General features: G+C 44.0%; 2 protein-coding genes across 13 annotated transcripts in view; both read left to right on the top strand.

Annotated features, from left to right (window-relative positions):
• Window positions 1-4,839, top strand: part of LOC311506838 (uncharacterized protein) — a 64,680-nt gene extending 59,841 nt beyond the window's left edge. For 8 of the 9 annotated variants that reach the window (XM_084570953.1, XM_084570952.1, XM_084570949.1 and 5 more), the window contains exons 21-31: window positions 41-325; window positions 447-737; window positions 834-1,145; window positions 1,259-1,543; window positions 1,661-1,957; window positions 2,054-2,365; window positions 2,476-2,760; window positions 2,871-3,194; window positions 3,294-3,605; window positions 3,699-3,986; window positions 4,094-4,343. In XM_084570953.1, the coding sequence (XP_084427079.1) occupies window positions 41-325; window positions 447-737; window positions 834-1,145; window positions 1,259-1,543; window positions 1,661-1,957; window positions 2,054-2,365; window positions 2,476-2,760; window positions 2,871-3,194; window positions 3,294-3,605; window positions 3,699-3,986; window positions 4,094-4,323 (3,221 nt within the window). In that variant the 3' untranslated portion in view covers window positions 4,324-4,343. Of the gene's footprint in view, window positions 1-40; window positions 326-446; window positions 738-833; window positions 1,146-1,258; window positions 1,544-1,660; window positions 1,958-2,053; window positions 2,366-2,475; window positions 2,761-2,870; window positions 3,195-3,293; window positions 3,606-3,698; window positions 3,987-4,093; window positions 4,344-4,374 lie in introns of those variants that run through there. The other variant, XM_084570947.1, reaches the window with a different exon arrangement.
• A 6,658-nt stretch (window positions 4,840-11,497) lies between these two features.
• On the top strand, window positions 11,498-26,335 carry nacc1a (nucleus accumbens associated 1, BEN and BTB (POZ) domain containing a). 4 transcript variants are annotated; one of them, XM_084570938.1, is made up of 8 exons: window positions 11,498-11,634; window positions 15,467-15,620; window positions 16,717-16,989; window positions 17,714-18,338; window positions 18,452-18,622; window positions 20,410-20,515; window positions 20,689-20,786; window positions 22,726-26,335. In XM_084570938.1, the coding sequence occupies exons 2-8, from the start codon at window positions 15,495-15,497 to the stop codon at window positions 23,034-23,036; spliced, it is 1,710 nt and encodes a 569-aa protein (XP_084427064.1). In that variant the 5' UTR covers window positions 11,498-11,634; window positions 15,467-15,494; the 3' UTR covers window positions 23,037-26,335. The 4 variants fall into 4 exon arrangements, with proteins under 4 accessions (XP_084427064.1, XP_084427066.1, XP_084427067.1 ...); XM_084570940.1 differs by lacking the exon at window positions 11,498-11,634 and adding an exon at window positions 11,825-11,897; XM_084570941.1 differs by lacking the exon at window positions 11,498-11,634 and adding an exon at window positions 12,064-12,315 and having other exon boundaries at window positions 18,458-18,622.
• The last annotated feature ends 960 nt before the right edge of the window (window positions 26,336-27,295 follow it).

The raw sequence follows: 27,295 nt of genomic DNA, 5'->3' as shown, positions 1-27,295 counted from the left end.
GAAGATGGATTCATTAATGCACTGATTATTCTGTCATTAGTGGACCCATCAATGGAACTTCTTCTGGCCCCGAGTGAAGGGTCAGAACCACAGAAACTCCTCTGCACTGGGTGGGGCTTCAACCCTCAAATTCAATGGCTCTCTGAGTCCCAGCAAAGATCTCCATCAACCAGTGACATCAGCATGGGTGCAGATGGACGTGTGGCCGTGACCAGTCAACTTCCAGTTGATCGAACAGAGTGGAAAACTGGGAAGGTCTTCACTTGTAGAGTATCAGACAAGACTCTGGGCAAGAATGTTGAAAAGTCAATCAGCCTCTGTTCAGGTAAAAATCAGTGTAGTGAATCATCTCACTGCTGTGACCATCCCTATGAGTATTGACAACTTCATAAAAACAGTCACATGGTTTGATCTTATTTCATCGTCTTTCTTGTTTTCACCAACAGCTTATTCAAACGTGGCTCCTTCTATTCATGTGGAAATTCCCTCCTTTAAGACGGTAATGACGAAGTCTGAAGTGAAGGCAACATGTTCGGTCCGCACTGTTTTTGCTGCCAAGCTGACCTGGCTGATGGATTCCAAAGCAACTGGTAACCAAGTGAAGCATACATCAAACACAACTCATGTCATCAGTGATGTGACAGTTTCCTCAGATGAATGGAAGCAACTCAAAGTTATAACATGCAGAGCAGAACACAAGTGTTTCTCAACCGCTGAGGAGACTGTACCTGTTGCAGGTGAGACGGCTTTACAAACTGAACATCAGATATTTCTGTGATCTCAGAGGACCTGAAGGATTCAGTTCTGTCATGTTTTCTTTCTGCATCATTCAGAACCTGAAGTTAAGGCTCCAACAGTAGAGATCAGGAGATCTCTTCCAGATTTGCTGAGGGGAGAAAGTGCTGTGCTCGAGTGTGACGTCAAACAGCTCTCATCACGTGACCTCTACATCACATTTCAAGCTGATGGCGTTGACATTTCTGAAAGAATGTATGTTCATCTTCCTGAAGCCTCAGATGTCCAATCAATCAGTCGACAGTTCTCGATCCCTTCAAGACACTGTGTGAAAGGCAAAAATTTCACCTGCAAAGTGAATCAAGGCTTCTCCAGCAGCACAGAGTCAAACTCCACTGGCAATATTTTTGGTGAGAAGAATAAGCTTTGTTTCCATAACAACAGCAGATTTGATCTTTTTATTTCATACTTTATTAATCTTTAGTAGATGGATTCATTAATCCACTGATTATTCTGTCATTAGTGGACCCATCAATGGAACTTCTTCTGGCCCCGAGTGAAGGGTCAGAACCACAGAAACTCCTCTGCACTGGATGGGGCTTCAACCCTCAAATTCAATGGCTCTCTGAGTCCCGGCAAAGATCTCCATCAACCAATGAAATCAGCATGGGTGCAGACGGACGTGTGGCCGTGACCAGTCAACTTCCAGTTGATCGAACAGAGTGGAAAACTGGGAAGGACTTCACTTGTAGAGTATCAGACAAGACTCTGGGCAAGAATGTTGAAAAGGCAATCAGCCTCTGTTCAGGTAAAAATCAGTGTAGTGAATCATATCACTGCTGTGACCATCCCTATGAGTATTGACAGCTTCATAAAAACAGTCATATGGTTTGATCTTATTTCATCATGTTTCTTGTATTTTCAGCAACAGTTTATTCAAATGCCGCTCCTTCCATTCATGTGGAGATTCCCTCCTTTAAGACGGTAACGACGAAGTCTGAAGTGAAGGCAACATGTTCGGTCCGCACTGTTTTTGCTGCCAAGCTGACCTGGCTGATGGATTCCAAAGCAACTGGTAACCAAGTGAAGCATACATCAAACACAACTCATGTCATCAGTGATGTGACAGTTTCCTCAGATGAATGGAAGCAAATCAAAGTTATATCATGCAGAGCAGAACACAAGTGTTTCTCAACCGCTGAGGAGACTGTACCTGTTGCAGGTGAGACGGCTTTACAAACTGAACATCAGATATTTCTGTGATCTCAGAGGACCTGAAGGATTCAATTCTGTCACGTTTTCTTTCTGCATCATTCAGAACCTGAAGTTAAGGCTCCAACAGTAGAGATCAGGAGATCTCTTCCAGATTTGCTGAGGGGAGAAAGTGCTGTGCTCGAGTGTGACGCCAAACAGCTCTCATCACGTGACCTCTACATCACATTTCAAGCTGATGGTGTTGACATTTCTGAAAGAATGTATGTTCATCTTCCTGAAGCCTCAGATGTCCAATCAATCAGTCGACAGTTCTCGATCCCTTCAAGATACTGTGTGAAAGGCAAAAGTTTCACCTGCAAAGTGAATCAAGGCTTCTCCAGCAGCACAGAGTCAAACTCCACTGGCAATATTTTTGGTGAGAAGAATAAGCCTTGTTTCCATAACAGCTGATTTGATCTTTTTATTTCATGCTTTGTTAATCTTTAGAAGATGGATTCATTAATGCACTGATTATTCTGTCATTAGTGGACCCATCAATGGAACTTCTTCTGGCCCCGAGTGAAGGGTCAGAACCACAGAAACTCCTCTGCACTGGGTGGGGCTTCAACCCTCAAATTCAATGGTTCTCCGAGTCCCAGCAAGGATCACCATCAACCAATGACATCAGCATGGGTGCAGACGGACGTGTGGCCGTGACCAGTCAACTTCCAGTTGCTCGAACGGAGTGGAAAACAGGGAAGGACTTCACTTGTAGAGTATCAGACAAGACTCTGGGCAAAAATGTTGACAAGACAATCAGCCTCTGTTCAGGTAAATGAATATAACGTAGTGATGTTTATCTTTAATCACTATGAATTATCCATCAGAGACACTTGCTTTCATAATTTTTATTCAATAAATGATTCATTTTCTATTTTCAGTAACTCCAGCATCCTCACAGATAGCTGGGGTCTATGTTCAGGGACCAACACTACAGCAGCAGCTTTGGAACAAGGGACATGTGACTATTAGCTGTCTTCTGGTCGCCCCTCATCTCAGTGATTTCTCCATCACCTGGAAAGTAGATGGTAACAAATATTCTGGCCAAGATGAGGCACCGGTGAGACACAGCAATGGGACAGAGACAGTGCAGAGCTCCCTCAATGTGTCAGCAGAGTACTGGCATGCATATAAGCGAGTGTCCTGTGAAGGAAGGCATCGATGCTCCAACCAGGGCTACGAAGACCATATAAGCAAAAGCACAGGTAATGTTTATTGTAGTAAAAAGAATTGTATGGAAATGGATGGCTCAACAGAATATTCAATACATATTCACTGTTTTTTGTGTGTGTGTGTTTTTCCAGACTTGCATGTACCTACAGTGAAGATATTTCAACCAGCTCTCTCTGAGCTGTCTGACAAGCTCACGCTTTCTTGCCTAGTTTCTGGATTTTTCCCATCTAACATCATAGTGTTCTGGAAGGAGAACAACCAGAGTCTCCCGTCGTCTCGTTACATCAACGGTCCTGCATGGAAATACAAAGGCAGCAGCACTTATTCAATGAACAGCAGACTAAACGTATCCAAAGACGAGGACAAAGCATCGTCATATACTTGTGTTGTGAGGCACGAGTCGACTGTAAATTGTCTTGAAAGCACAGTAAAGGATGTGTTTGGTGAGTTGTTTTTTTTTTAATTTATTTTTTTTTTTATTATTATTATTTTTTAAATAGCTTTATCTAAGTAACAACTGTGATTATTTGCCTCAGCCTCGGTGACCTACAGCAAACCGGCAGCCCTCTTGTTCCAGGGCACTAATGAACTCGTGTGCCTGGTCTCTGGCTTCAGCCCCGCATCCATTAACATCACTTGGTTACGCAATGGAGACACAGAACTCTTGGACTACAACACTAGTGAACCCCACAAAGGCCCAAAAGGAAAGTTCACTGTCCAGAGCCACCTCCGTCTCTCCCAAATCGACTCCTTGCCCGGAGTGGGCATCACATGCAGGGTGACACATGTAAACACCACCCTGTCCCTGAATATATCCAAACCAGGTGCCGATTCAACCATTCGTCCTAACTTTTCTACAGCGAAATAGATCATCTCTTCGCTTTTTCTGACCTATCTAAATGTTGTGAATCTCATTTCATTTCTCCTACAGATCAGTTGGACAGTTGTTATTTCTTTGATAAACTCATGGACGCTGATGTGAGTCAATTCACGGGGGTGGAAACCTGGTATATGGCTGTCATTTTCCTCATTTTATTCCTCATCGCCATCATCTTTGGAGTCATAGTAACCACAATTAAGGTAAGAGGAAGTCAGTTTGCTCAGTATTTGCAGTCCGAAAGTCAGCTTTTTAGTCAATTATTCCAATATGTGACTGTGTAATTAATTCAAGGTAGCTAGAATACAATATTTGACTTTTTTTTTCCTTTTCAGACTAAATGATGACGAACACAGGGGCGAATCGTTTTTATCTGGAAATATGACGAGTTTTGATGACTTGTAATGATTCATTTTCTATTTTCCATTATTATCAATTATCTTTTCTATTTTTTCTGTATGTTTAGTTGAAGTGATGTATGTAAAAAGTGCAAAAAATTAAAAAACTGAAATGCTTTGAGTCATTATCATATCATGCCACATTCTTGAATTAAATAAAGATTTACATACAGCAGTTTGTCATAATTCACCTTTGTTTCAAGAAAACAAATGAAGACACGTTTTGCTATAATCAGTACATTCTCTCTGAATGTTGCCTACTTCTGAACAGACACAGTTGTAATACCCTGACTGTCCACAAGAAGGAGACAACGTTCACCAAGCAGCATGAGCAGCAGCAGCACTGACACCTCTGTGTGAAACAGTAATTTAAAGATGCTGACAGATCTGAATTTGACTTAGTATGGCACTGGGATGATACAGAGCTACATTCACTTAAAAGCACAGGGACTTTTTGTACCGCCTCTCCTTCCCAGTCATGGAAATGTGTGCACAATCTGCCTTTGAGTTTGAGCGTGTGTGCATGTGTACCTTGTGGGTTTATAGGAATTCACATCTGGGAGGGATGACACCAAGCACATCGGGGCTTACCATTGGCTAGCTCGGCACTGCGTGTGCCCCCATTGGCTGGGGACCCTGTGGCAGGCAGCCCAAATCTGTGACGCTGTTGCTGGGATGGAGTCACAGCACACTGCTGCCAGCCTAAGTGCCAAGGGGCCCGGGAATGGGGAAGCGGGGCACCGTGCCCAGGAGGCTGCCTGAGAGCGTCTCCTTGTCTGACACCCCCGTACAGTCCTATCCACTCGTGCCAAGACAAGAACCCTCCCTCTAGGTCCTTGCTTGACCTTTTTTGTGTTTGTGTGTCCATACAGACCAGGGATAGGTTGCAACCCAACATCCTGGTACCTGAACTAACAAGTTGGCTTAAATTAGGACTCATCCAAAAGCAAAATACATCTTAACTAACAGTTATTAAGTGAGAAGAAGTTTGCTAGGACTTTTTCTTTTAATTCAACAGAAAAGGCACAAAGTGAAAAAAAAAAAAGGGAAGAGAAAAGGGCTCAAAGTTTTAATGAACAGGAGAGAACTTTGCCTCTTCATGCCACGCTGAAATGTGAACTAGTTAATAACCCTTGGACACAAACAACTTTTTTTTGTGGCACATTGGGTGACTATAAAAATGCATGCGTTCATTTGGCACTATTCTTGTATCTGCACGACTTCTTTCAAAGGCACACCAATGCCATGGCAGCCACAGGGTTTTATGGAGTTGAATACATGGACAGGAATTTAATTTAATTCAATTTACAAATACAATATGTATTGTTATACTGACCACAACTTGCATGTTGCTGCAATTACTGGCAGGTTGAAAGAGTTTGGAGGGAAATTGGACGGGTGGTAAAGGTAGTGGTTAAAAAAACCCGAATACACGTGCACCCACATTCTACACATAGAAACAGCAAAAAAAAAAAAATAAATAAAATTAACAATAACAACCAAAAAAAACTGTACTTTCATGAGACCGAGTTCATATGTTCCACCCCTGAGCAGACTGAAGTTACTGTTGTCTCCATTTTACATTTATTAAGGAGTTGGACAAATTTTGTCTAAAAAAAAACCCCCAAAAACAAATATGCATAAGAACAAATCCTTACTCAACCTTAACCTGTTGTCTCTGTCTCCTAAATGTTCCTGTTTCTTGAAAATATAAAAACAGACAAAACAACCGTAACATCTACATTATGCCACAGAAAAATGCCCTTAAAAAAATGACCTCTTGGGTTATTTGAGCAAGAGGCACAGAGACAGTGACAGTGTCCTCTAGTGGCTGTAGTAGTTATGACAGGAGTAAAAGGAAGCAACAATGACACACACAAATACACGCAGGGATGAGGTCAGGGTGGAGCTCACCGCCTTCAGCAAGAATGATCCTCAATGCCTGATCACGTCCCTTCTGTCTATAAAAGGTTTCTCTGTCAGTTTCTAGTGAGCAAAGCTGAAAGTCCTCTAGAGGCAGACTCAAACATCACATAATTTCAAGAAGTTGAATTTGGACCAGAAATAACATCACTGTCTTCCTGTGCGGCATTCAAATGTAATCCAATCTGTTTTATTCTTTGAGCTTATGGTTTTCACTGTACCGCTCTCCCTCTGTACTTTCTGATCATGTTGCAAGTGCCCCGTGAGCCGAGCTGAATCTGGTAATTCTTCACAAGCAATCTTGCCTTTTATAACAGGCCTGTCCTCTATTTTAAACAATATAATGGTAATGATAACAATAGTAATGATCTTTATCATTTCTAAAGCATTTTTCAAATGTATCAGTTAATCACGAAGTGCTAAAACAAGATATCTGCAGTTTTAGAAACAGGCACATATAACAAAGTTAATGAAAATGAAAAACTTGATTGAAATCTCAATTAAAACACAGTTAAATCCAGGAAAGGCTCTCAGATAAAGGTACGTTTTAAAAAGATATTTAAAGGAGATCACAGCTGACCTGATTTCCTCGGGCAGATCACTCCACAGCCATGAAGGGGGGCCTGGAACAGACAGTATAGACCCCTGCCTGAGAATCTCAAAGCACGTGGCGGCCTGCATGGTGCTAAAAGGTCAGTGATACAGCCCCGGGTGTGGGCCATAAAGAGCTTTAAAAGTAATAAGTAAGATCTTAAAATTGATTCTAAATCATACTGGGAGCCGGTGGAGACCTGACAGAAGTGGTGTGGTATGACTCCTTTTCCTGTTTCTAAACCATGGCCTGTATAAATATGGACAACGAGTCTCCACTTCCTTGAATTGGCCAAACTGATGGTATTTTTCCGGTGATACGGGCGGCACCATCTTGCGACTTTGGAGTCTGCGCAGTGCGGTCCGAGAGTGGCGTCACACGGAGCCGCGATATCGATGCCCCGCCCACACTTCCTCCAGACTCACTCCCGTTTTCATTTAAGTAATACTACCAAAGAGCTTAGAATACCTTTGATACTACGCTCAGATCTACCTCCACCAGTTACAAGGGAATGCTAGATTATACATTGTACTTTATTTTATTCTTATTTTTTTTCAGTTCTCATGAATGGTTGGCATGGCAACTTGTGTTGATTATGATGTCACATCCTTCTTATATAGCTTCAAATAACTAAAATGAAACTTCTCAGACACTTGAATATGAATCAGCATTATATTAACTACCTAAAATGATAGAAACCATCCTTGAAAAAAAGAATGATTTGACGTGTATTTTAGTGTTTTAGCTTCTCATTCACACTCATCCACTAACATGGAGGGGGTGTAGCTTACCTGTACTGCAGCCAGTCACCAGGGGGAGCTCTACTTGATTTGGCTTCACTTTTGAGGAGCTGCTCCATAGTCCATCCTTATACAACCAATGGTCTAAACGTTGGGAACTGAATTTTGTACCATCTGCTAAATACCCACTTTATTTTGTTGTCATTTCTGCTGCCGTATTTGCAGTTACTGCACATTTTATAATGGATGTTTAAAATCAATAACGCTTGAAGGATTTGGAATGTATCTGTTGTAAATGATTCATATGATTGCAACTGCTCTTCTACTGACTGAAGCAGCCAACTGTCTGCGTCAAATTACATTCACTAAACCTGCTTGTTTTTGCCTCAGATTGACTCAGACTGAATCACTGGTCTACTGAGGGATTGTTTTGCCGTGGTGTAAAAGGTCTCACCCGCCGTGGTCATGCCGGTCAAAGGTGCCACTGAAAACATGCCAGTCTGCTACAGTTCACCTCGCCTCTGTCACAAAAACAACAGAACATTTGAAATGAAAGCAAGCAAAAGTAAAGTAAAAGTCGTCTGGATGACTGGACAATCACAAAAAAAAAAAAAAAAACACCTCTCCAGGATGTGAGCGTGCATTCTTTCTTGTTAATGGCCAAATTGAATAAATATCAGAGGATTCATCACACAAGATGCAAACTTCTGTTCAGCCTCAGAAATATACTATAGACAAAAAAAAAAAATTCAACCTCAATTAAAATGCTTGAGAAATGTGGAAAAAAAGCCAACAACCTCGTCTATCCAACGTGGCTGCGTTTCTGTTCTGGCATGGTCGCCAGTGGAACTGTCACACTCTCATTTACTCATGGTTTCACTGGGTGACAGATGCTGACAGGATGAATGCAGTGCTACAACAGGAGCATTCTGAGCTCTCAGCCAAAGCTATCAACACTCATTAGATGACATTTCATCATCCAGCATAGCACTGACCTTGAATATGGAGCCAGAGAGACTCTCTGGCTGACGGTCGGCCGGGCTCGACTGGCCGAGGTACGGGGCGAGGAGCTCCGTGGACATCCGTGGTTCGGGTGGTTCTGGGTGAGGTCGCCTCCTCGGCATCTCCCTGGGAGGAGGTCCCAGGCTAGACCCAGAATTTGTTGGAGGGACAGTTTATGTAGACTTGCCTGGGAACACTCTGGGATCCCCCAGGAAGAGTTGGAGGTTGGTGCTGGGTAGAGGAACATCTGGAATTCCCTTCTTAGCTTATTGCTGCAACAGCCCGACCCTAGATAAGCAGATGATAGAAGGATGGATTCATACTTTCTGGGTGAATATGAGGAATAGCATGCACTGCAACAGACTGAAGCTGGCATGACAAGAAAAAGCAGAAGGAGGCTGCAGGGAAGGCCTATGACAGAGGTACCAAAGAGGACGCAAAGCACCTGCTGATGACTATAGGACCAAGTGACACGCATGACAAAAGTGCACATGAACAGTTTCCAGTGCTTCGTGTGTTTTCCCTTGACACTCTTTACTGTGCTCAATATATTTGGTGTTTGGCCTCCTTCTGCTCCAGGAATTTTAATGTGACATATTTACAGTCGTCGCTGCAAGGCATGATGACATGCTATGAAACCACAACTCCAGAGATGGAATTTCTGCGTCCACATGTTTACTGTTGGCATCCTACATGAAATATGTAGGCTGGTCGAATGTCTGCTGCTCCTTACACTCTCAGGTAAACAAAACCACAGAGTCCACTGTGGCGTGCTCTGATGCCACTGTGGGTTCTTTCAACAGATACTCGGACAGTGATGACTTTTACGTTCTTTATTTTATGTCACAACCCTATACACACATTTCACTGTCGTTCACAGGCGTCCTCTCTCAGGTTCCTTCACTGCCGACATCCACGTGTGCGTGTGTCTCTTGGTTGTGACTCTATCTCCTCCAGGTCCAGCACGCTACTGTGTTTAAAAGGAGAGAGTGACTAACAGGATGCAGGTGTGCCAATCACTCTCACCTGGTGCTGCTCTCATGAGCCCTCTCCACACCTCTCTCCTGCGGCTGATGCACCACGCCCCCTCCACATCCACGTAGATGACCAGGTTTATGATAAAGCAGGTCTAGGTCAAGCTTAGGACACACAGTATATCTCATGTCCATACTTTGTACAGTCACATACTGTATGTATTGTATATTTACACACACAATTTCCCCTATATGTGTCTATCACTATACATCGTGCACTATGTTTATACATTTTATATTACCACGTATCCTCATCTCCATTTTTATCACGTTTATATAGACACAGATCAGGCATAACACTACGACCACCTTCCTAATATTCCCCTGTTGCTGCTGTGAAGGAAATTCTTACTTATGAAATCTAACAATTGTGGACGCAACGTTAGCTTGTATGTAGGGTGGAAGCTTGTGTCTTGGACATAACCTCTGCCTTATGATAATCATGTGGTTGCTATGTATGAATAGATATGTTGTTGTATGCTCCATTGTATAATATGTTGTGAGAATTAACATAAGGAACTCACTTTAAGGAGTTGACCCTGAAGGGGGTATTTGAAGTGCCTCTTCTGTGTACATGTGTTCTGAAAATGGGTCACTGTGTGACACACATTAATGGTTAAAGTGTAGGAGAAGTCTTACGTGTGTCATGAGGTGGATGTTGAGATGTTAGTACAATGTTTTGTGTTAAATCACGTGCAGCTTGTGATTTGACTACTGATATGAACATTGTTTAGGCTGTTAAAATGTATGCGTTGATGATGAATGGCTCTTGCTTGCAAGCAGTAAAGGAGAATGGACGTGGGCCTTCTGAGGGTGTCCTGTGGTGTCCGGCAACAGAATGTTGTTAGTGGGGGGTGGGGTGGGGTGGGGTGGGGGTGAGGGGGGGGGGGGGGTTTTGAGGGGAGGATCCTCTGTGGATCATGCCACAGATACTTGATCAGTTTGGGATCTAGTGAATTTGGAGGCCAGGTCGACACCTTGTGCTGTTTTTCTTTTTTGTTTTAGTTGTTCCTAAAGCATTTTTGTGTTTGTGTGTGTGTCAGGCTGGGGGTGTCATTGCTATGGGGTGGGGGTGCCTGGTCTGGTCTAGGTGGGTGCTACATGTCTAAGTAACTTCCACACCAATGAATGCCAGGTCCAAAAGTTTCTCAGCATTCACTTCTCCTGTCAGTAGTCACAATGTTGTGGCTGATCGGTGTGTATATTATATTATATTATATTATTTTTTACCACTCCTGTCTCTGTAATGATGCTACTGAATGTCCCATGGGATAAATAGCCCAATCTATCTATCTATCTATCTTAATGTGTTCTGTAGGGTGAATTAAGTCATGAAAACTGTGGAGCAGGTCCTCGTGTCTTGTGTGGGCATGACTGGTGTCACAGCTCCCTGCATTTTGCACATAGGCATTCGCTTGTTTACAGCCAGCTAGGGCGCGGCTTTATCCCTACTTTATATGCGCTCACCGAGTTCATCCAAGTTAAACACACTCGGCCTACTTTTCCCCAATTCTATCTCCCATATACGGGGAGAGAGAAAAAAAAAAAAGAAGAGAGAGAGAGACGGTTTCTCCTCGCAAGCCTGCCGCTGCCGATTCTGTTGTGCCAATGCGCAAGCAGTCCACGCCGCGGGATAGGTCTCCCCCAAATTGAGGCTGCGCTCGAAACGATCATGCGACTGAATGACGAGCGCGTCATGCTCGTCTTCCTGCTCCGCCGTTCCGCGCGATCAGTGGCTCTGCGCTCCGCAATCCCCTGGGATACCGCGCCGCCCTCGATGGCTCTGCTATCGGCGACTCGCTCGCACTGAATGGCTGCCCGGAGTCAGGGAAAACGAGGAGAGGGAGCGCACGGTCTCCCGATTTAAGCCAGCGATCCGCATCGGCTTCCCGGCGAGCGAGGGAAGGTGAGTGTGTTGTCTGCCGCCGCGCGAGGCGTCCCGTCGGGGTCGTCTGAGGATCCACCACCGGCGGTACAGCAGCAGCAGCAGCAGCAGGAGGAGGAGGAGTAGGAGGAGGTGGAGGAGAAGGAGGAGGAGGAGGAGGAGGAGGAGGAGGAAGGGGTGATGTGGGCTTATGTATTCCCATTTATTTAGGTTTGGAGAAGGAGCGAGTCAGCAGATTTCCTACGGGACAATTAGAGTTTGGGACAAGTGAGGGACGCGTCCAGGTTGGCACAATCCAAACTTCCTTTAACCTCATCAAAACTGAAATATATAACAACACAGGAGCGCAGGATTTCTTACTTTGCGTGGCTCGCAAAATACACAACTACAGTCAGGTGTGGGGTTTTTTTTTTTGTTGTTTTTTTTCGGCAGCCCCTTGTGAACGCCGGTTGCAAAGAACTGTGCCTTGTTGTGCTCCCACCTCCCTCTCTCCCCCCCCCCCTCCGCTCCGTGCCGCACTGGTTCCGTCTGGCTCGCCCTCAGCTGCTGCTGCGTGTCCTGGGATGACCTGTTGATGTCGGTAGAATGGAGAATGGCAGGGGGAGCGATTTCCCCCATCACCAAAATATTTAAGTGAGCGACGTTCGGGGCTTTTTGGCAACCGGCGTTGTCGCAGCACGGCCGCCTCGTCCGCCCCAGCCAGTAAGTGTCTCGTTTAATACGTGTGTGTTGCGCTTCGCCGTTTGCGGAAATGCTTGACATTGTGCGAGCTTGAGTGGATGGCGGTGCGCCGGGGCGAACCCAAAAAAAAAAAAAAAAAAAGATGTTTAAACAGTGTCGCTAGCATTAGCCGTTAGCCGCCGCCTCCTCCCCCGTTATAGGCCCGCTGCGGATGGGTGAGGGCATCAAACATTTACGCGCTGTCAGCCGCGGTGGAAACGAGAGGCGAACCGCCGCCGCCGCCGCCGCCTGGGTCCGCTGAAAGCTGCTCCGAATTGATGCCATTTGGCGGCACGTAAACAGAACCACACCGTCGCCTTCAGCCGGGTATCACCGGGGTTTGCTGCCATCCTGCCCCCCCCCCCCCTCTCTCTCTCTCTCTCTCTCTCTCTCTCTCTCTCTCTCTCTCTCTCTTATGCATCCATGGAGTCTCCCCCTCCCTCTTCCCTCTTCCTCTCCCCTCTAGGCTGGAACGCGGAAAGTCATCCCGGTGCGTTAAAGTGCTCCTTATCTGTGCCACATTATCCTAAAGAACCCGCACAAAGGCGCTCTGTGCTCATGAGGCGTGCGTGCGTAAAGATTTATAAATATGGAGTTTAAAAGTTCAGCCTGTCCTGCAGCTGTGATGTTCAGAGTCTCCTTTTTTGTACCAGATAATTCAACGCCTGTATATTTATATATATTTGTACATGTGTGTGTCTTGACTTGATGGGCGCAGCAGGGCCATGCAGGCATGGGCACATGAGAACCAGGAAATGCCTATAGAGGGAATGCATTGTGTGCCAGCTGCACCAGTGACTCCACAGTAATCATTCTGAAAGCCCTTCGCTGTGTTTTTTCAGCGGCGGAACCGGATTAACTGGAAAGTGCTCAGACAAATTAAGAAGTTCTGAAACGAAAGCGGTCCCATCAAAACATAACGTAAGCCCTTTAAATGCAGGCAAAATGTTCCCAAGGCTTACTCAGAGAAGTCTTAAGTGTGTTGTATGTTTGACCTACTTTCCTCTCCAGGCTGGTCGGTGTGAGAGTTTAAGCCGCGGGGTGAGCTCGGGTGAGTTTCACTGCTGCACTCTATATATTAAACGGGAATAAGGGCCCGGGATGATCCCTCTCATCTCGGCAGGCCCCCGCGGCCCCTCCTTGGCGCACACAAAAAGACACACATGTACACACAAACACACGCAGTCACATTCCCTCTCACTGTGCAGGGCAAACTGTGCAAACACACCCAGCCCTCGGTGTTTGTGTGTCTTTATGTGTGCTTACTGCGGCTCGCCAAACTGTAAACAGGCAGTATTGTCTCATGTCTGTGTGTGTGACTCAGTGTGCCTTTTGTGGGTTTGTTTGAGTTTGTGTGTGCGCGCATCTGTGTTTTAGTATGAGGGAGAGGGAGCTTGAGTGAGACGGAGACAAAGGGAGCGTTTCTCTTTACCCCGGAGCTTGGCTTGGTCCCAAATGCAAGGCTTTGGATATGATGGGGTGGCTCGCTCCGGGCTCTCGTCAGTCACCGAAGTCAGTTGTGTGCTTCTTACAGTTTAGTATCAGGGAGAACCTTATATGTCTCATGCATGCACACTTTCGTGTCGTGCAGGCCTTATCTTTACATATAGGAAACTACTTATGACTAGTCTGTGGCTTTGAGTAAAGGTTTGTGGGCAATGAAATGCCACACGAGCTGCTCAGTGCATCTGTCGTAGCTTTTGTTGTGAAAAGTTTGGGTAAAATAGTGGTTGAGGTGCAGGGGCTATACACATACGTGTTATGTAGAATGAGGGCATGCATTCATCTTAATCCTAAAACGGAAAGTAGCTGGTATAATGTCTTTAGAGTGAAGTGGTTGATTTAAATTTATTGGCAGGCGTAAATATAGAGACAGGCACCAGGGCAAGGGGGTATGTTTGCATTTGACTGTTGACTGAAGTGCATGGAAACATGCTATGTGGTTTTTCGTTTAGGCCACACACGCTTTCGCACATAGAATAACAGAACATGACCCAGTTATCTGAGGGCGCGGGGTTTTATAGCTCGCGCAAGACAGAAAATAAAAAGGCTTTTACTTAGCGCTCCCCTGGCAATAACAACCACTGCAGGGCTGAAGTGTAGGATTAATGCAATGTAGATTATCCGTGGAAGTTTCAACAAAACTTTTAAACGTAGGCGTCATGCGAGCCTGCCAAGCGCCCTCAGTTAAGACCATAATTGAAGACGTATTTGTGGACCATGTCAACATGGTACGCCAAGGGATATAATTCTTGTTCAGGACCACTCTCCTCTCCAGTAGAGGCCTTTTTTTTTTTTTTTTTGTGGGAGGTGGTAATTTGGCGTAACGGTCATACAAAGCCTTTTTATTGTGTCAACATTAAAGTCTGACATTCCTCACCTGTTTTGTTTTAGGTCTATTTGAGCTTTCTGTCTTTTAGCATAGCCTTGTTACATTACACCTCCTCCTCCTCCTCCTCCTTCTCCTCACATTGCCTGCTGAAACCCTTCTCACACCTAACAGCTCGAGATAAAACAGTTTTTGCCATTTCCAAAAAAAAAAAACAAGTTGAAACGAGGGCAACAGGACTTGAAGCGTTTCTTGAAGGCACGTAGACACTCATTTACTGTAAGTAGCTTCTTCAGTTCCGAAAGATCTTGAAGGCATGGTCTTTGACCACCCTCGTCGTCTCTCAGTAACACCCACAGATGTTCTTGTTAAAACCCCCACTCCCCACCAGTCTTTTAGAACCGAAGAAGCTACTTGGATGAAACGTCTTCTAGAAACCCTACAAGCTCACTTGCAGCTTGTTTCAGCTTGTTTTTTTTTATGGATACACCATGACCTACATGACCGAGAACCTGTTGTGAATGACTCTGTCCTCATAAAGCGATGTGACTCATGCATCACAGCATCCACAATTATCATAGATTAATATTTGAGCCAGGAGACTTGACAAGATGGACATTCGGCTCTGTAAGCTATGTAAGACGACTATAGTATTGCCCAAATTAACCCAAGTGCGGCAACTACATGCGGTGACCTACAAAAAAGCACCAGCCTGCTACTTCCTAGGCCAGTTGATCTAATTTTTAATACCCATCATGTGGAAGTAATTTATTAACCTCCTCTTTGCCTTTCTTTCCCAACTAGACCCTTTGGTGGTGTGCCTAGGCGCACCATGGCCCAGACCCTCCAGATGGCGATCCCGAACTTCGGCAACAACGTTTTAGAGTGTCTGAACGAGCAGCGGCTGCAGGGCCTCTACTGCGATGTCTCCGTGGTGGTCAAGGGCCATGCCTTCAAGGTGCTTATGAAACATTGCTGTTTTATGGGGGTTTTTTTGTATTTGGATGAGAAGTCAAGGTTGAAACTGGGCGTCAGTCAGCCCTGTGACCCTTGATACAGTCGTTCTGCTCGACAGAGAAAAATAAGGGCTGTTTGACATTCATGTTGTGACATGTAACTTTTTATAGCTTGTTTCAGCAACCGTGTATCATTCAACCTTCAGTCCTGATACACTTCCGCAGTTTACAGGTTTTCTCAAGCGGTTTTGATGCATGGTCATGAGTTAGATTGTTGTAGTCTTGGAATGTAATTTCAGTTGGATTATTTCCTTTTGGAAAATGTTGCAGTATCAGAATTGGATGTCTCTTTTTCACTCTCATCTAAAGTTACTGTTGTAAACAAGCACTGAAATGCTTTAATCGCAAGTAAAAGACATCTAGCCTGCCCAGAATTGATTCTGGTAACACGCTGTTTGGATTTCCTTATGGGTTTCAATCGATACAGAGGAAAAAAAACACCTCTGAACGCCACTAGATAGTCCTACAACCAGTCAGAACCATTTTGTTGTGAACAAATTTAATTCCACAGCGCTCAGATGACGTGTATGACTACGTCGCTGTTACTCTTCTGTCCACCGCCACATAAGATGTTTGCCAGAGGAATTCCTGACGGAGAGACTCCAGACCAACTTTCCCCCACAATAAACATTGTGGGTGGGGAAGATGGTCTGGCTTTCAGGCTAAAACAAACCTCTTTGCTAGCTTCTCATTCTGATAAACAGTCTTATACTTTCTGTATTATGTTTATTTCATAATGACATTAAAAGCCAATAGAAAGTGTCGCCTAATCTGTACACTTGTTTTGAAGTCCTACAATTTAAGTAACCCAAGAAGCGCTGGCACAATAATTAATTTGATTTATACTTCTGCCAGTTTTAAACAACTTTATTGTGGTTAGGTTCTCTCGCAGGAACACAAAGGTGACACAAATTTTAAAATAAAAAGGGAAGTATAAGTATTTTGTACCATTCCATCTAATTTAAACGATTCTCATCTTAAACAAATCTCAACATCTCAAAAGTTCTAAAAAGAACAACATATCTTCTTTCACCTCAGGCTCACCGAGCTGTTCTGGCCGCCAGCAGTTCTTATTTCCGGGACCTGTTCAGCAACAGCGGCAACGGCGGAGGTGGCAGCAGCAATGATAACAGCCCAGCCGTAGTGGAGCTCCCACCGGCTGTGCAGCCCCACAGCTTCCAGCAGATTTTGGCTTTCTGCTACACAGGCCGCCTCAGCATGACCGTAGGGGACCAGTTTCTCCTCATGTACACTGCTGGCTTCCTGCAGATCCAACAGATCATGGAAAAGGGCACGGAATTCTTCCTCAAGGTAAAGCAGAATAATTTGGATGAGAAACTTTAGTAGCAGAGTAGTAAAAGAATTGTATAATAGCTGGGGCTTATTAAAAAAAGAGAATTCATACTTGCAGTGTTCAATAACTACAGAAAGTTAACGGCATACCCATTAATTGCCATGGAGTCTTACTGCTAGAGATCTTGATCAGGTTTTGTTCATCCCGCCAGTCCAGATCCATTTTCGACCTATTGAAAGTCTGGAGAGCAAAAATCAGCTGCAGTTTTTACAAGGTGGTTCCAAATTAGAGTTGGATTGCTCAAATCTAATTTCGCAACATGAGCAGAATACATGTTGCTACTGTCGGAGTGCCATGGAGAAACATAAATCCATAGACAGATGGCAAAATACTGCTAGCTGCTAGCTTTCGGTACAGGCACAGCTTGAAGGAACCTACTTGAACAAGAGCATTTGAAGGATCATCTCCTATGTAGCTGTGTTGGTACTGACATCTACGTCATAACCATAGCAAGTCATGCAGAGATCTTTCTAGTAACGGAGCAGACAGTCTGTTCTAAAAATCTGAATTGAGAAACAATTCAGATTAGTTTGAACGAAGCCAACACAGTCAAACCAAGCCTAAGTTTCCAAAATAACCGTAGAGGTTGTAGAGGTGATGGACTGTCCAACAGTCAGATACTGTATGCTGTTTCATCAAAATGTTATGTTTACTGACTAAAGTTGATGTGTCCGTTTCCAGGTATCTTCCCCTAGTTGTGACTCCCAGGGCCTTCATGCAGAAGAGGCCCCACCGTCTGAGCCGCAGAGCCCTGTAACACAGACCAGTAACAGCGCAGCCCGGCCCGCCTCCTGCCTGACGCCACTACCTCTGGTATCGAGAGTGAAGACGGAGCAGCCAGCTAGCCAACCAGAAGCAGCCACTCCTTATTCTGTGGTCTGCACTCCCGTAGCCAAGCGGCTGTGGGAGGGCGGCAGCAGCCGGGACGGGGGCGGGTTAGGCTCAGGTGGAGGAGGAGGGGCCAGGAAGGCAGCTCGTTATTCCCAGGAGGCGGTGCGGGGAAGTGCTATCCAGAGCCCCGGAGCCCTCGGCCTGACCATGGGTATGGGTGCTACCACGACCAGTCTGGCGGGTGTGGTGGCCGGTGGCGGGGTTAGCGGCAGCATCAACGGGAGCTCTGCGTCAGGGCTCGGCTTGTCAGAAGGCGCCAGCCCCGGCACCCTGAGTACCTATGCTAGTGACTCACCCATCAGCTACCACGATGATGAAGAAGAAGAAGAGGGGACGGATGAATGTGCTGAGGAGCAGTACAGGCAAATCTGCAATATGTATACCATGTACAGCATGCTCAACATGGGAGCTACAGGTAATGGACCCGAGACGAAGTCAAACACCACTCATCTTTTCTGCTGAGATTTTTAGTTTTGCTTCTCATCTGGTCTGGGTTTATTCTGATTCTGCCGTATTGTGCTTGCCCAGCTGCAGGTGAGCGTGTTGAAGCCCTACCAGACCACACAGAGACACGGGGTCGGATGCGAGGCCGAGATCTCACGTGTCTTCCCGCAGAACTCATCGCTCAAATCGGCAACCGCTGTCATCCCAAACTGTACGAAGAAGGAGACCCTGCTGAGAAACTAGAGTTAGTCTCAGGTATGAGCACACTTGACGAAACTTATGACGAGTAACACCCAACTCCCAACTCCCAAACTCCAACTCCCAACCAGTTCTACCACTTTTAGAACTGAAGAAGCTACTCGGATGAAACGTCTTCAAGAAACCCTACAAGACTAGTTTCCCTTGTCACATATTGGATATTAACGAAACTTAAATTTACAGAACTAAGGTGCTTGAATTTGAGATAATTTCTTCTGGTCTTCTAAAGTCTATTCAATTGTACAACAATGATTTGGGTACTGGTAGCATGGAAGCGAACCCCAACTACCCATGCCCACAATTTTTTTGTGGGGCAAAGGTGGTCTGGAGTCACTTCACTTGGGAGATGATTGTGCAAAGATCTGCCGTGCCAGTCAAATGGTTTGGATGGGCTTATCATACAAGTCATCTGAGCATTGTGGAGTTGCATTTGGGCATTTCCCAATATGCACTCTGGTCTGTACTTGGGTTCATCAGTCACTGCCCAAGTGCTGTTACAATTCAAAGTACATCTCGGACCAAGTTCCAAATGCCCGTATGTGTTCTTGTTTTATCGAGGACGCGGCGGGTGGAAATTTGTGTTGACACGGGGCGGCCAGATATCCCAGAATGCACTTTACGAACGTCATAAAGTACTCTGCCGTTCCATCCATCCTCCCGAGTCAGAGTTGAGCATGTCAAGTCCCAACTGTGCAAGTTCACATGCTTTTGTCTCACACACACTGTGTTTGGCTCTGATTGCTTGGAGGATTATCTAATTGCATGCAGAGGTATTTTATTTTCTCTTCATCGGTTGAAACATGCCCCATAATGAAATCCAAATGGTGAGTTACAAAACAGGCTTGTATACCGGTCTACACAATGTCAAATATCCAGCCTCAGGCTTGGGTATATTTATATGTGAACCCTAACGCTCAAAAAAAGTTTGATTACATTTTCATCAGCACTTTTTAGTCAACAGTTTTTATCAAGTAGGCTTTCAGCTAGTATACAATGCAACTGAGCAGGCTTCACTGCCTTGTTGACTTAAGACTAGTGGAATCAATTTTAATGTTTTACCGATTGCCTTTAAAGCTGCACTGCTATATTGCTGTACTTAAAATATTTTATTATTGTTAGCACCCTATTCTTTTTCATCTTTGCTGTAAAGTTCATCATGAAAATTATTTAAGAAAAAACGACTAAACTTTAAAGCAATCATTTGACAATGACCCAACTTAACCTCAATCATGCGATCTAGACAGGACAAAGCAAATAGCACTGATACGTATAGGAGTATTTAGAGGACGCTGTCCTCAATGCCACTGGGCTTGGCATTGGCATGCAGCGGCGTATTTCACATGTGACTCATTGTGTTGATGTCAAGGACAGCCTGTGACAATGTCTGGGCTGGGTTACACCTTTCACTTTGTGTTGCTGTGTGCGTGTGACACAGAAAAGGAGAGAACGAAAGAGAGAGAGAATGAAGAAAGGAGCAGAATTATGAAACAGAAATCCAAGAAAATGAACGATTATTTGTTGGGATTTGTGATTGAGATGCAAAATGAAGATTTTAAAAAAAGCAAAGAGAAATTTTTTTTTTAACACAGCCCAAAAGCAAAATCCAATCTCAAGCTATGAGCAAGGCCCTGTCACTCCCACCTACAGCTGCACTGTGATATGAATCAGTTGTCTCTTAATAAACAAATTATTCTTTCCAGTAAAGGAAAGTCTTTTATCAGTGTTGCACATGATCCACAAAGCCGAGCAGATAAATTACAGAATGCTGCCGTTCTTCTCTGCAGGTACTTCAGTGTATATATCGCGAGCTCAGCTAATGAACTGTCACGTGAGCGCTGGGACCAGACACAAGGTGCTGCTGAGGAGGCTGCTGGCCGCCTTCTTTGACAGGTTCGTTCCTCCCGCTGGGTCTATTTATGCAAGTGTCTCATGTGAAGTTAGAAATAGTTTTAATGTATAAATTCATTTTTCCTTTTTATCTGTTGGAATACGAGGGATAAAACAGCTATTTTTGTCTTCCTCTGTTCTGTGCTCACTCACTCACTCTTGTTCTGATTCTCCAGGAACACTCTGGCCAACAGCTGCGGAACCGGGATACGCTCGTCCACCAACGACCCGAGCCGCAAGCCCCTGGACAACAGAGTGCTCCATGCGGTCAAATGTGAGCGAACAAGTTTGGTCTCTACGTGGGTGTTTGACCACAAGCATGCAAACAATTTGCTCGCCGTGCCGGGTACAGATAGAGGGGACGCATTCAAATTGTGCATCAGCATATTGTGCATTCATACTCGAGAGCACGAGAAAAAAAAGCATGAAATATTTGCAGTCTAATGGTCGGATAGTAACTCACAGTTGCCACTAGATAGCAACATTCACCCTGAACCAGACCATAGAGATACTGTATACTCTATTACTGTATTATCTGGATGCATACAAGCAGATTATTTTTTTTTCTAAGACATTTGAAAGAAATTTGAATTTCCCTGCATCTCATTATCAAAATGGGAGGAGTACATATTTTAAGAGGTCTGCGTGAGCTGCTCTACTTTCAGTTATCAGCAGCAGTCCTGGAAAAATTACCTGACCTTCTACATTTTTATTCTTGAAACCCCAAAATGTTGTCTTTAACAATCTTCTGGCAGAGTTTGATGCAAACACTAACTCTGATGTTATTCTGTTAAAAGGTGCACTTTGTTCCAAGCGTGCTCCAACCCTAACCCTAGCCCTAACCCTAAAATAACTGTCTGTAAACCAAAGATGAACAGAGAGAGAAGTGAAGGCACCTCTTTATCGATACTCAAAATCAGAATACTTTATTGATCCTTCAAAGAACTCAAGGTTTTGTTGCAGTTGCTCCCATAAAGTGACAGTTGCAAGAAGATAGAGTAAAGCAACGTATGTCAAGATATATAAAAAAATGTAAGGTGGATCAAATGAAATACAAAAAAGTAAAATTACTGCTACTGGTGAGGTGTTGATGTTATTGTACAAGTAACAGTGTTGTACACGAGTTACTACACAAGCACTAGTACTCTAAGCCCGGGAAATAGGACGACATGAAGCGTGGTCTCGTTCCTGGACCCAAGTTATAATAACTTCATATAAGAGACAGATGCCAATCTTCTCACATAAGTGGAGAAGGGCATTTCCCCCAAAATTGTGGCGCTAACCTTAATTATAATTATGCAAATGAGTCGGTCTGTCATTCAAATTGTGTCCTGAGGTCATTGTTTCACTTTAACATGACAGCTGCGCTCATTTGCATAAAGAAGCAGAAACGTAGAGAAAGAAAATGTAAAGAGGAAAGATGAAAATAAATGCGTCTGGGCGAAAAGCAGGGGAGGGCAAGGAGGGAAAATCAATTGACTAATGAGAGCAAATTAATTGCACAGAGCAAATTAAAACAGATGCACCATTTCCTGCATTTTGTCCCTTGTCTCTCACCCATAGCTTCCTGTCTGTACTGATTTGTCCAGTAAAGGCATAAAAAATAGATTAAATAACCAGAGATGTTAATTTATGCCACATTGCACTGATGGTTGTGGCTGTTTTAAGTGGAGGACCAAGCAAATGTTTAGAGAATAAGACCGCATCTAGACCATCGTATATCCAAAGATCTAAGGGTAGCGCTTCAAGAAACTCCGGTTGCCAGAGACAACGTTTAAACCTCTTATTCTCAGACTTCCTGTCTGACTATTCGCTTAGTTGTCTGTGAAGTTTCTCAGTCGTCCAGGTCGTGGTATATCCAAAAAACAAGCTGAAACAAGGGCAACTGGACTTGTAGTCCAAGTTTAAGAGCAACTTGGAGTCTGGAGTCTGTGGCCATTAATGGGTCTTTGGCGTACCATTCATTGGAACAAGAATACAGGATCAAAACAGAGTTTGTTCAATTCCAGTTAAGAATCTGGTCTTTAACAGATCCTAGCCATACAAGTTTTATGTGGACTATTCAAACCCCAGCCTGCCAGTGAAGAAGCTGCTTGGATAAAACCCTACAAATCCAGTTACCTTTGTTTCAGCTTGGTTTTATTCAATCCTCTTGATAGTTGTAGTAGCAGCATAAAGTGCGATCAGTCTAACTTTTATGGTTTCTCCCTCAGTTTATTGCCAGAACTTTGCCACCAGCTTCAAAGAGAGCGAGATGAACGCCATCGCGGCCGACATGTGCACCAACGCCCGACGCGTGGTCCGCAAGAGCTGGATACCCAAGCTAAAGCTACTGATGGCCGAGAGCGACGCCTACACCGCTTTCCTCCCCGACGGCGTCAAGACGGAAGACGACGCCCTGGGGGCCGACGCGTCCTTCGACCCCGCCTCTTTGGAGGCGACCGGCGGTGCTGGCATGGAGTCGGGCGGCTCCTCAGGTGAATCGCTACCGGGTGTGGGCGGGGACGGAGCGCCGTTGTTTTGAACTTTGTGTCCGGGGGGGGAAGGCTGAATTTTGGTGACGCACATGCCAGTATTCCCCAGTTGTGCTTGCCTCCTCACTTTTTGGCCCACGCTGATCTCTCACATCTTGACTGTCTATACTACACTGCTAGGGCCAACGGTTGATGCCCTAATGTAACCAGGACGTGAAAACTTAAACCTTTGCTTTATGACTGCATAACGGGGTTAGTCGAGGAAAGGGAGAGCGTACGAGGGTTTTCTCCCGGCTGCCCTCTGCCTCCCCTTGTCTTTTTAAGGTGTGTAAGCGCATCCACTGTTGCATATTAAATACATTCCCTGAGGTGCAGGTGGTGGGGGGGAGTTCCCGGTGCAGACTGAGGAGGAAGGAATGGATGGCTGGATGGACAGAGTTTATTGAATGTAAGTGTCGGTGGCATTTTTCTCTATGCAAGCCTGACAACTTGTATTCCAGCCTCGGGGAAAGGAAACAAAATCTAAAACGTTATTAAAATGAATTAACACTACCTGCTCTTCCTCCCCTTGCATCTTCCACTCATCACCCCGCGAGTATTCTTCAACCCACCTCACCTTTCTCGAGACCAGAGAATCTCACCCGAGTGTTCCACTGTGCCGTGTCTTATACGAATATATCTCATCTATAATGTTCTCTGTTTTCTAAATTTCTAGCGGGTTTGTCAGTCTGCGAACTGAAAAAATGATCCAGAGAGAACGGGAAAAGCTTTTTACTAAGATGATTGTAAAGAAAACTGAAGGGTAACAGGTGATTATAAAGATGGTCATATTTTTAGAAGTCAAACTATATTTATACAAGTGCCCATGCCTAGAACGGTGTGAGGGAAGAGAGCGAGAGGGATTGTTTTAAAATCTCCATATTCAGCTTTTAATGAAAGAAGTCTTGTCAAACAAGGAAAAGAGCTATTTTTGCAGGAGTGTAATAAATCAGTCTTATTGCAGGTCATTTATTTTTATCTTCATTTCACAGCGAACGTGATGAAATGAGCAGTTAAACTGCTACATTTTGACGCATTTCATCTTCTGTTCGCCAGGCTTTAAAAGGAACAATAAGACTGTTTCAGCTGGCTTGACTGTGTCTCTGAGAACCTTTTGTTATTAGGTTCTGAACCTGCAATGTTCGCCTCCTTTTACGAAAAACCGACCCACAATTTAAAGGTTACACTGATCTGACAACTTGGGCTGGTTTTGGCTTTAAATTAAAAGTCACAGGAAATAAATAGAACATATTGGAATGTGCCTTTTTTAAATGAAATCAAAGATGAGAATTTGGAAGGTCTAGTGACCGTGAGGAGGCAATGTCGCTCGAAGCGAACAGGTTATATGGTACTATCTGTGTGTGTGAAAGGAAATTTGAAAGAAAGCAACGTGCAGATGTGTCTTTGTGTATGCGGTTTATTCGTGTTTCTAATGCACCACCTCTTTAATCTGGAAATTGTTATTTTTTTTTTTTTCTTTATTTTGGAATCTGAAATGATTTTGCACCTTCCATAAGCGTTGGCGGTTTCTGCACCTTAATGAGAAGAACCAGTGGTTCATGCACCTTTTGAGAAATGTTGTGTAGCAATCAAACCCCTATAGGTGGATTATTATTTTACTCCCCTCCCATGCCTGTTTCTCGTCTAGAGGTGGCACAAACTTCTACTGTAAATAATTAAGAAGACTGTTGAGTTAAACCCCAAGTGTTCTTCCTTTTTGTTGCTGGATGTGTTGAAAACAGACCTTTTTTTTTTTTTTTTTTTCTTTTTATGTGAAAGTTGGTGTTTGCTAGAAAACCTATGGATGCACGTTGACTCCTAGACATGGGTCAATACATACAGGGGATACATTATTCTCAACTTTTCAGGTTCTGGTCTGGAACGGCGGGTTCAGGTACAACCAGGAAAGGGATTCATGCTTCCTATTGAGTCTGAAACTGCTCCCAGTCCGACCATTATGGCGCAACCGGTTCTCATTATTGTTTAAAATTACAGACTTGACTTTAGGTGGGTGATACGCTGTCAGAACAAAAATGCAGTACCGTGTGAGTATTCAGGAAGGGCAATAACAAAAGAAACCTCAGATTTGCATTTGACTGTAGATGCCACACGAGCACCTCCCCCACATACCTCTCCAGTACCTTTTGAAGACTGTTGTGCTTCCTGTCCCTTTGTGCAGCTGGTGTCTTGTTTCACTTCCACAAGTTTATTCATGTGATTCTGAGAGAGGCAAAGCAGCAGATTAGGCATGTCAGCTGAATATTATGTCTGCATCTTTAATTTGTTTAGCAGGAGTTTTTGTTTCGCACACAAAAAGTGTAACAGTACAGAAAGTCTGCCAGGTGCGTTGAAGGTAATCAGCTAAAACGTTTTATCACATGTTACAGAGAAGATCCGTCATTTCAAAAGGCAGAGAGTCTGCACCAAAAAAAACAAACATAAAATAAAGATTTTGAAGCTTAGAATTCATCATGTTAGTCGTGAATGATTTGTAGTCTAGTCTTTTGAGTCATTCTCGCCGCTGACTTAGCAGACTCAAGGAAACCCAAATTCAGAAATGTCCACCATTGCACCATTGACTGTTAGTCAGAGTATCCTAGTCCAGAGCTGCTGTTGCAATCAGTTGAAGTGGAAGTAAGTGTTGATATGGTACATGTCAGGGGCTTTACCAACAGTCAGCTTTCAGGGCCAAACTTAGTAAATGTCTCGTCAAAGAAAAAGTCCCTCACTCACAACCTACTTGCACAGTTCTTCACCTTCAACGGGTTTGTGAGCGTGTCTGTGTTTTACTTGTGTGTTTATTCGAGAAAGGAAAGCTTTTTTTTCTTTTCTTTTTCCACCCTCCCCCGAAGCAAACTGTAATTCACGTGTTTACACTTCGCACATCACGTAGACCTACACACTTGAATGGATGAGGTGTGGCATGGCATGGGGAACCTTTTGTCACCAAACCGTACATATATAAATATGAGTATATAGGTAAATAATGTATATTATATATAGACGCACACATAGAGGTCAGATTGTTTGTCGTGCACTCGCAGCATGAGGTATATATTTACCCAGAAACAGCAGCTTCTCCACGGCCCGTGCAAGTAACTGGTCGGCCCCACGTCTTTGCCCCTGCTCCTTGGCCTCTGTAACCCCGTAGCGCCACTGGACCTCCTGTACTGCTCATCCTCTTCTTTCTGTGTTCCAAGTGCCAATAACTTCGTGAAAGCCCTGTAACTGTGACCCGACATTATCAAAGGTAATTGCACATTAACGACTGTAAAATAAATAAATACAAATCATAGAGAAAATGACAAAATGGATTAAATAATGAATATCTTAATAAAAGATTTGTAACAACTTCTGTCCGAGTACTTTTCTTTTCGTCTCCTTTGTTGGGTGTCTCGCTTTCTGTTTCCTGGTCTTTTTGTATGTATAATTTTAAGAGTTTAATACTGAAAGAAAGTTTTAAAAAGTGCCGTCTGCTGTTTTATAATTGATTTATTTAAACCAGAATTTCATTAAAAACAGTAGAAACTCAATCTTGATCCTCTTACAGCCTGAAAGTCAATATCAAAATTGAATAAAAAAAAAAAAAAAAGTCAGCTCTTTCAGATGTGTGTACAAATGCAAACCTTTTTAATGCAATTTACTGGCAGTGGCGAATTTCCATAAACACAAAACCAAGTATGCATGCTCATGCTTGAATGTTCCTCTCAGTATTCACACCTGGAAGCTGCCATGTATGACAAGTTTTTTCATGCATCATAACCATATCCCGCACAGTTGTCTCTGCCTTCATTTGGCTGTAGTTTTGCTTTCGCCCTTGATACAGACATGGTCACGAATCACTGGAATGTTTCATGTTCACCTCTGTGACAGAACAAACACCCGGTGATGCATAAAATAGGGAAATGAGGCGTTTTATGTCACACAATCTTAAACTTACATCAAGAAAATGTGGTTTTACTTGACCTATTTTACCTATATTTACCACATAGTAAATATGCGTCTTAAAATCTTTTTTTTTTTTTTTACGTATCTCTGGCGTCGCTTCACTGTTTAATATTGCACAATCTTGGCTCGTATCATTGATTGTGGTTCAGATGAACTTGGAAGGCTCAATGTGCGATGTATCGGATCAGCAGCTGCTGTCAACAATGTTGTCTTTTTCTTTGCATGCCTGACCTCTTTGAGCATTTTGAAAGAGAACGCCCAAATCTTGGCCTCTTCAGTTCCCTTTGTTAGTGCACCACCCAGCGTCAAAAGCCCATCATGA

Source organism: Chelon labrosus (genome assembly GCF_963514085.1).
Source record: "Chelon labrosus genome assembly, chromosome: 21".
Lineage (NCBI taxonomy): Eukaryota > Metazoa > Chordata > Actinopteri > Mugiliformes > Mugilidae > Chelon > Chelon labrosus.
The sequence above is the reverse complement of the archived record's forward strand: the minus strand, read 5'-3'. Positions and strand labels throughout refer to the sequence as shown.

What these genes read in the sequence shown, in the direction of transcription:
- nacc1a (XM_084570938.1), top strand. Translation starts at nt 15,495, where the DNA reads ATGGCCCAGACCCTCCAGATGGCGATCCCGAACTTCGGCAACAACGTT. An exon ending in GAAACTAGAGTTAGTCTCAG is followed by an intron (nt 18,623 to 20,409) that starts GTATGAGCACAC and finishes TCTTCTCTGCAG; the next exon opens with GTACTTCAGTGTATATATCG. An exon ending in AGTGCTCCATGCGGTCAAAT is followed by an intron (nt 20,787 to 22,725) that starts GTGAGCGAACAA and finishes TTTCTCCCTCAG; the next exon opens with TTTATTGCCAGAACTTTGCC.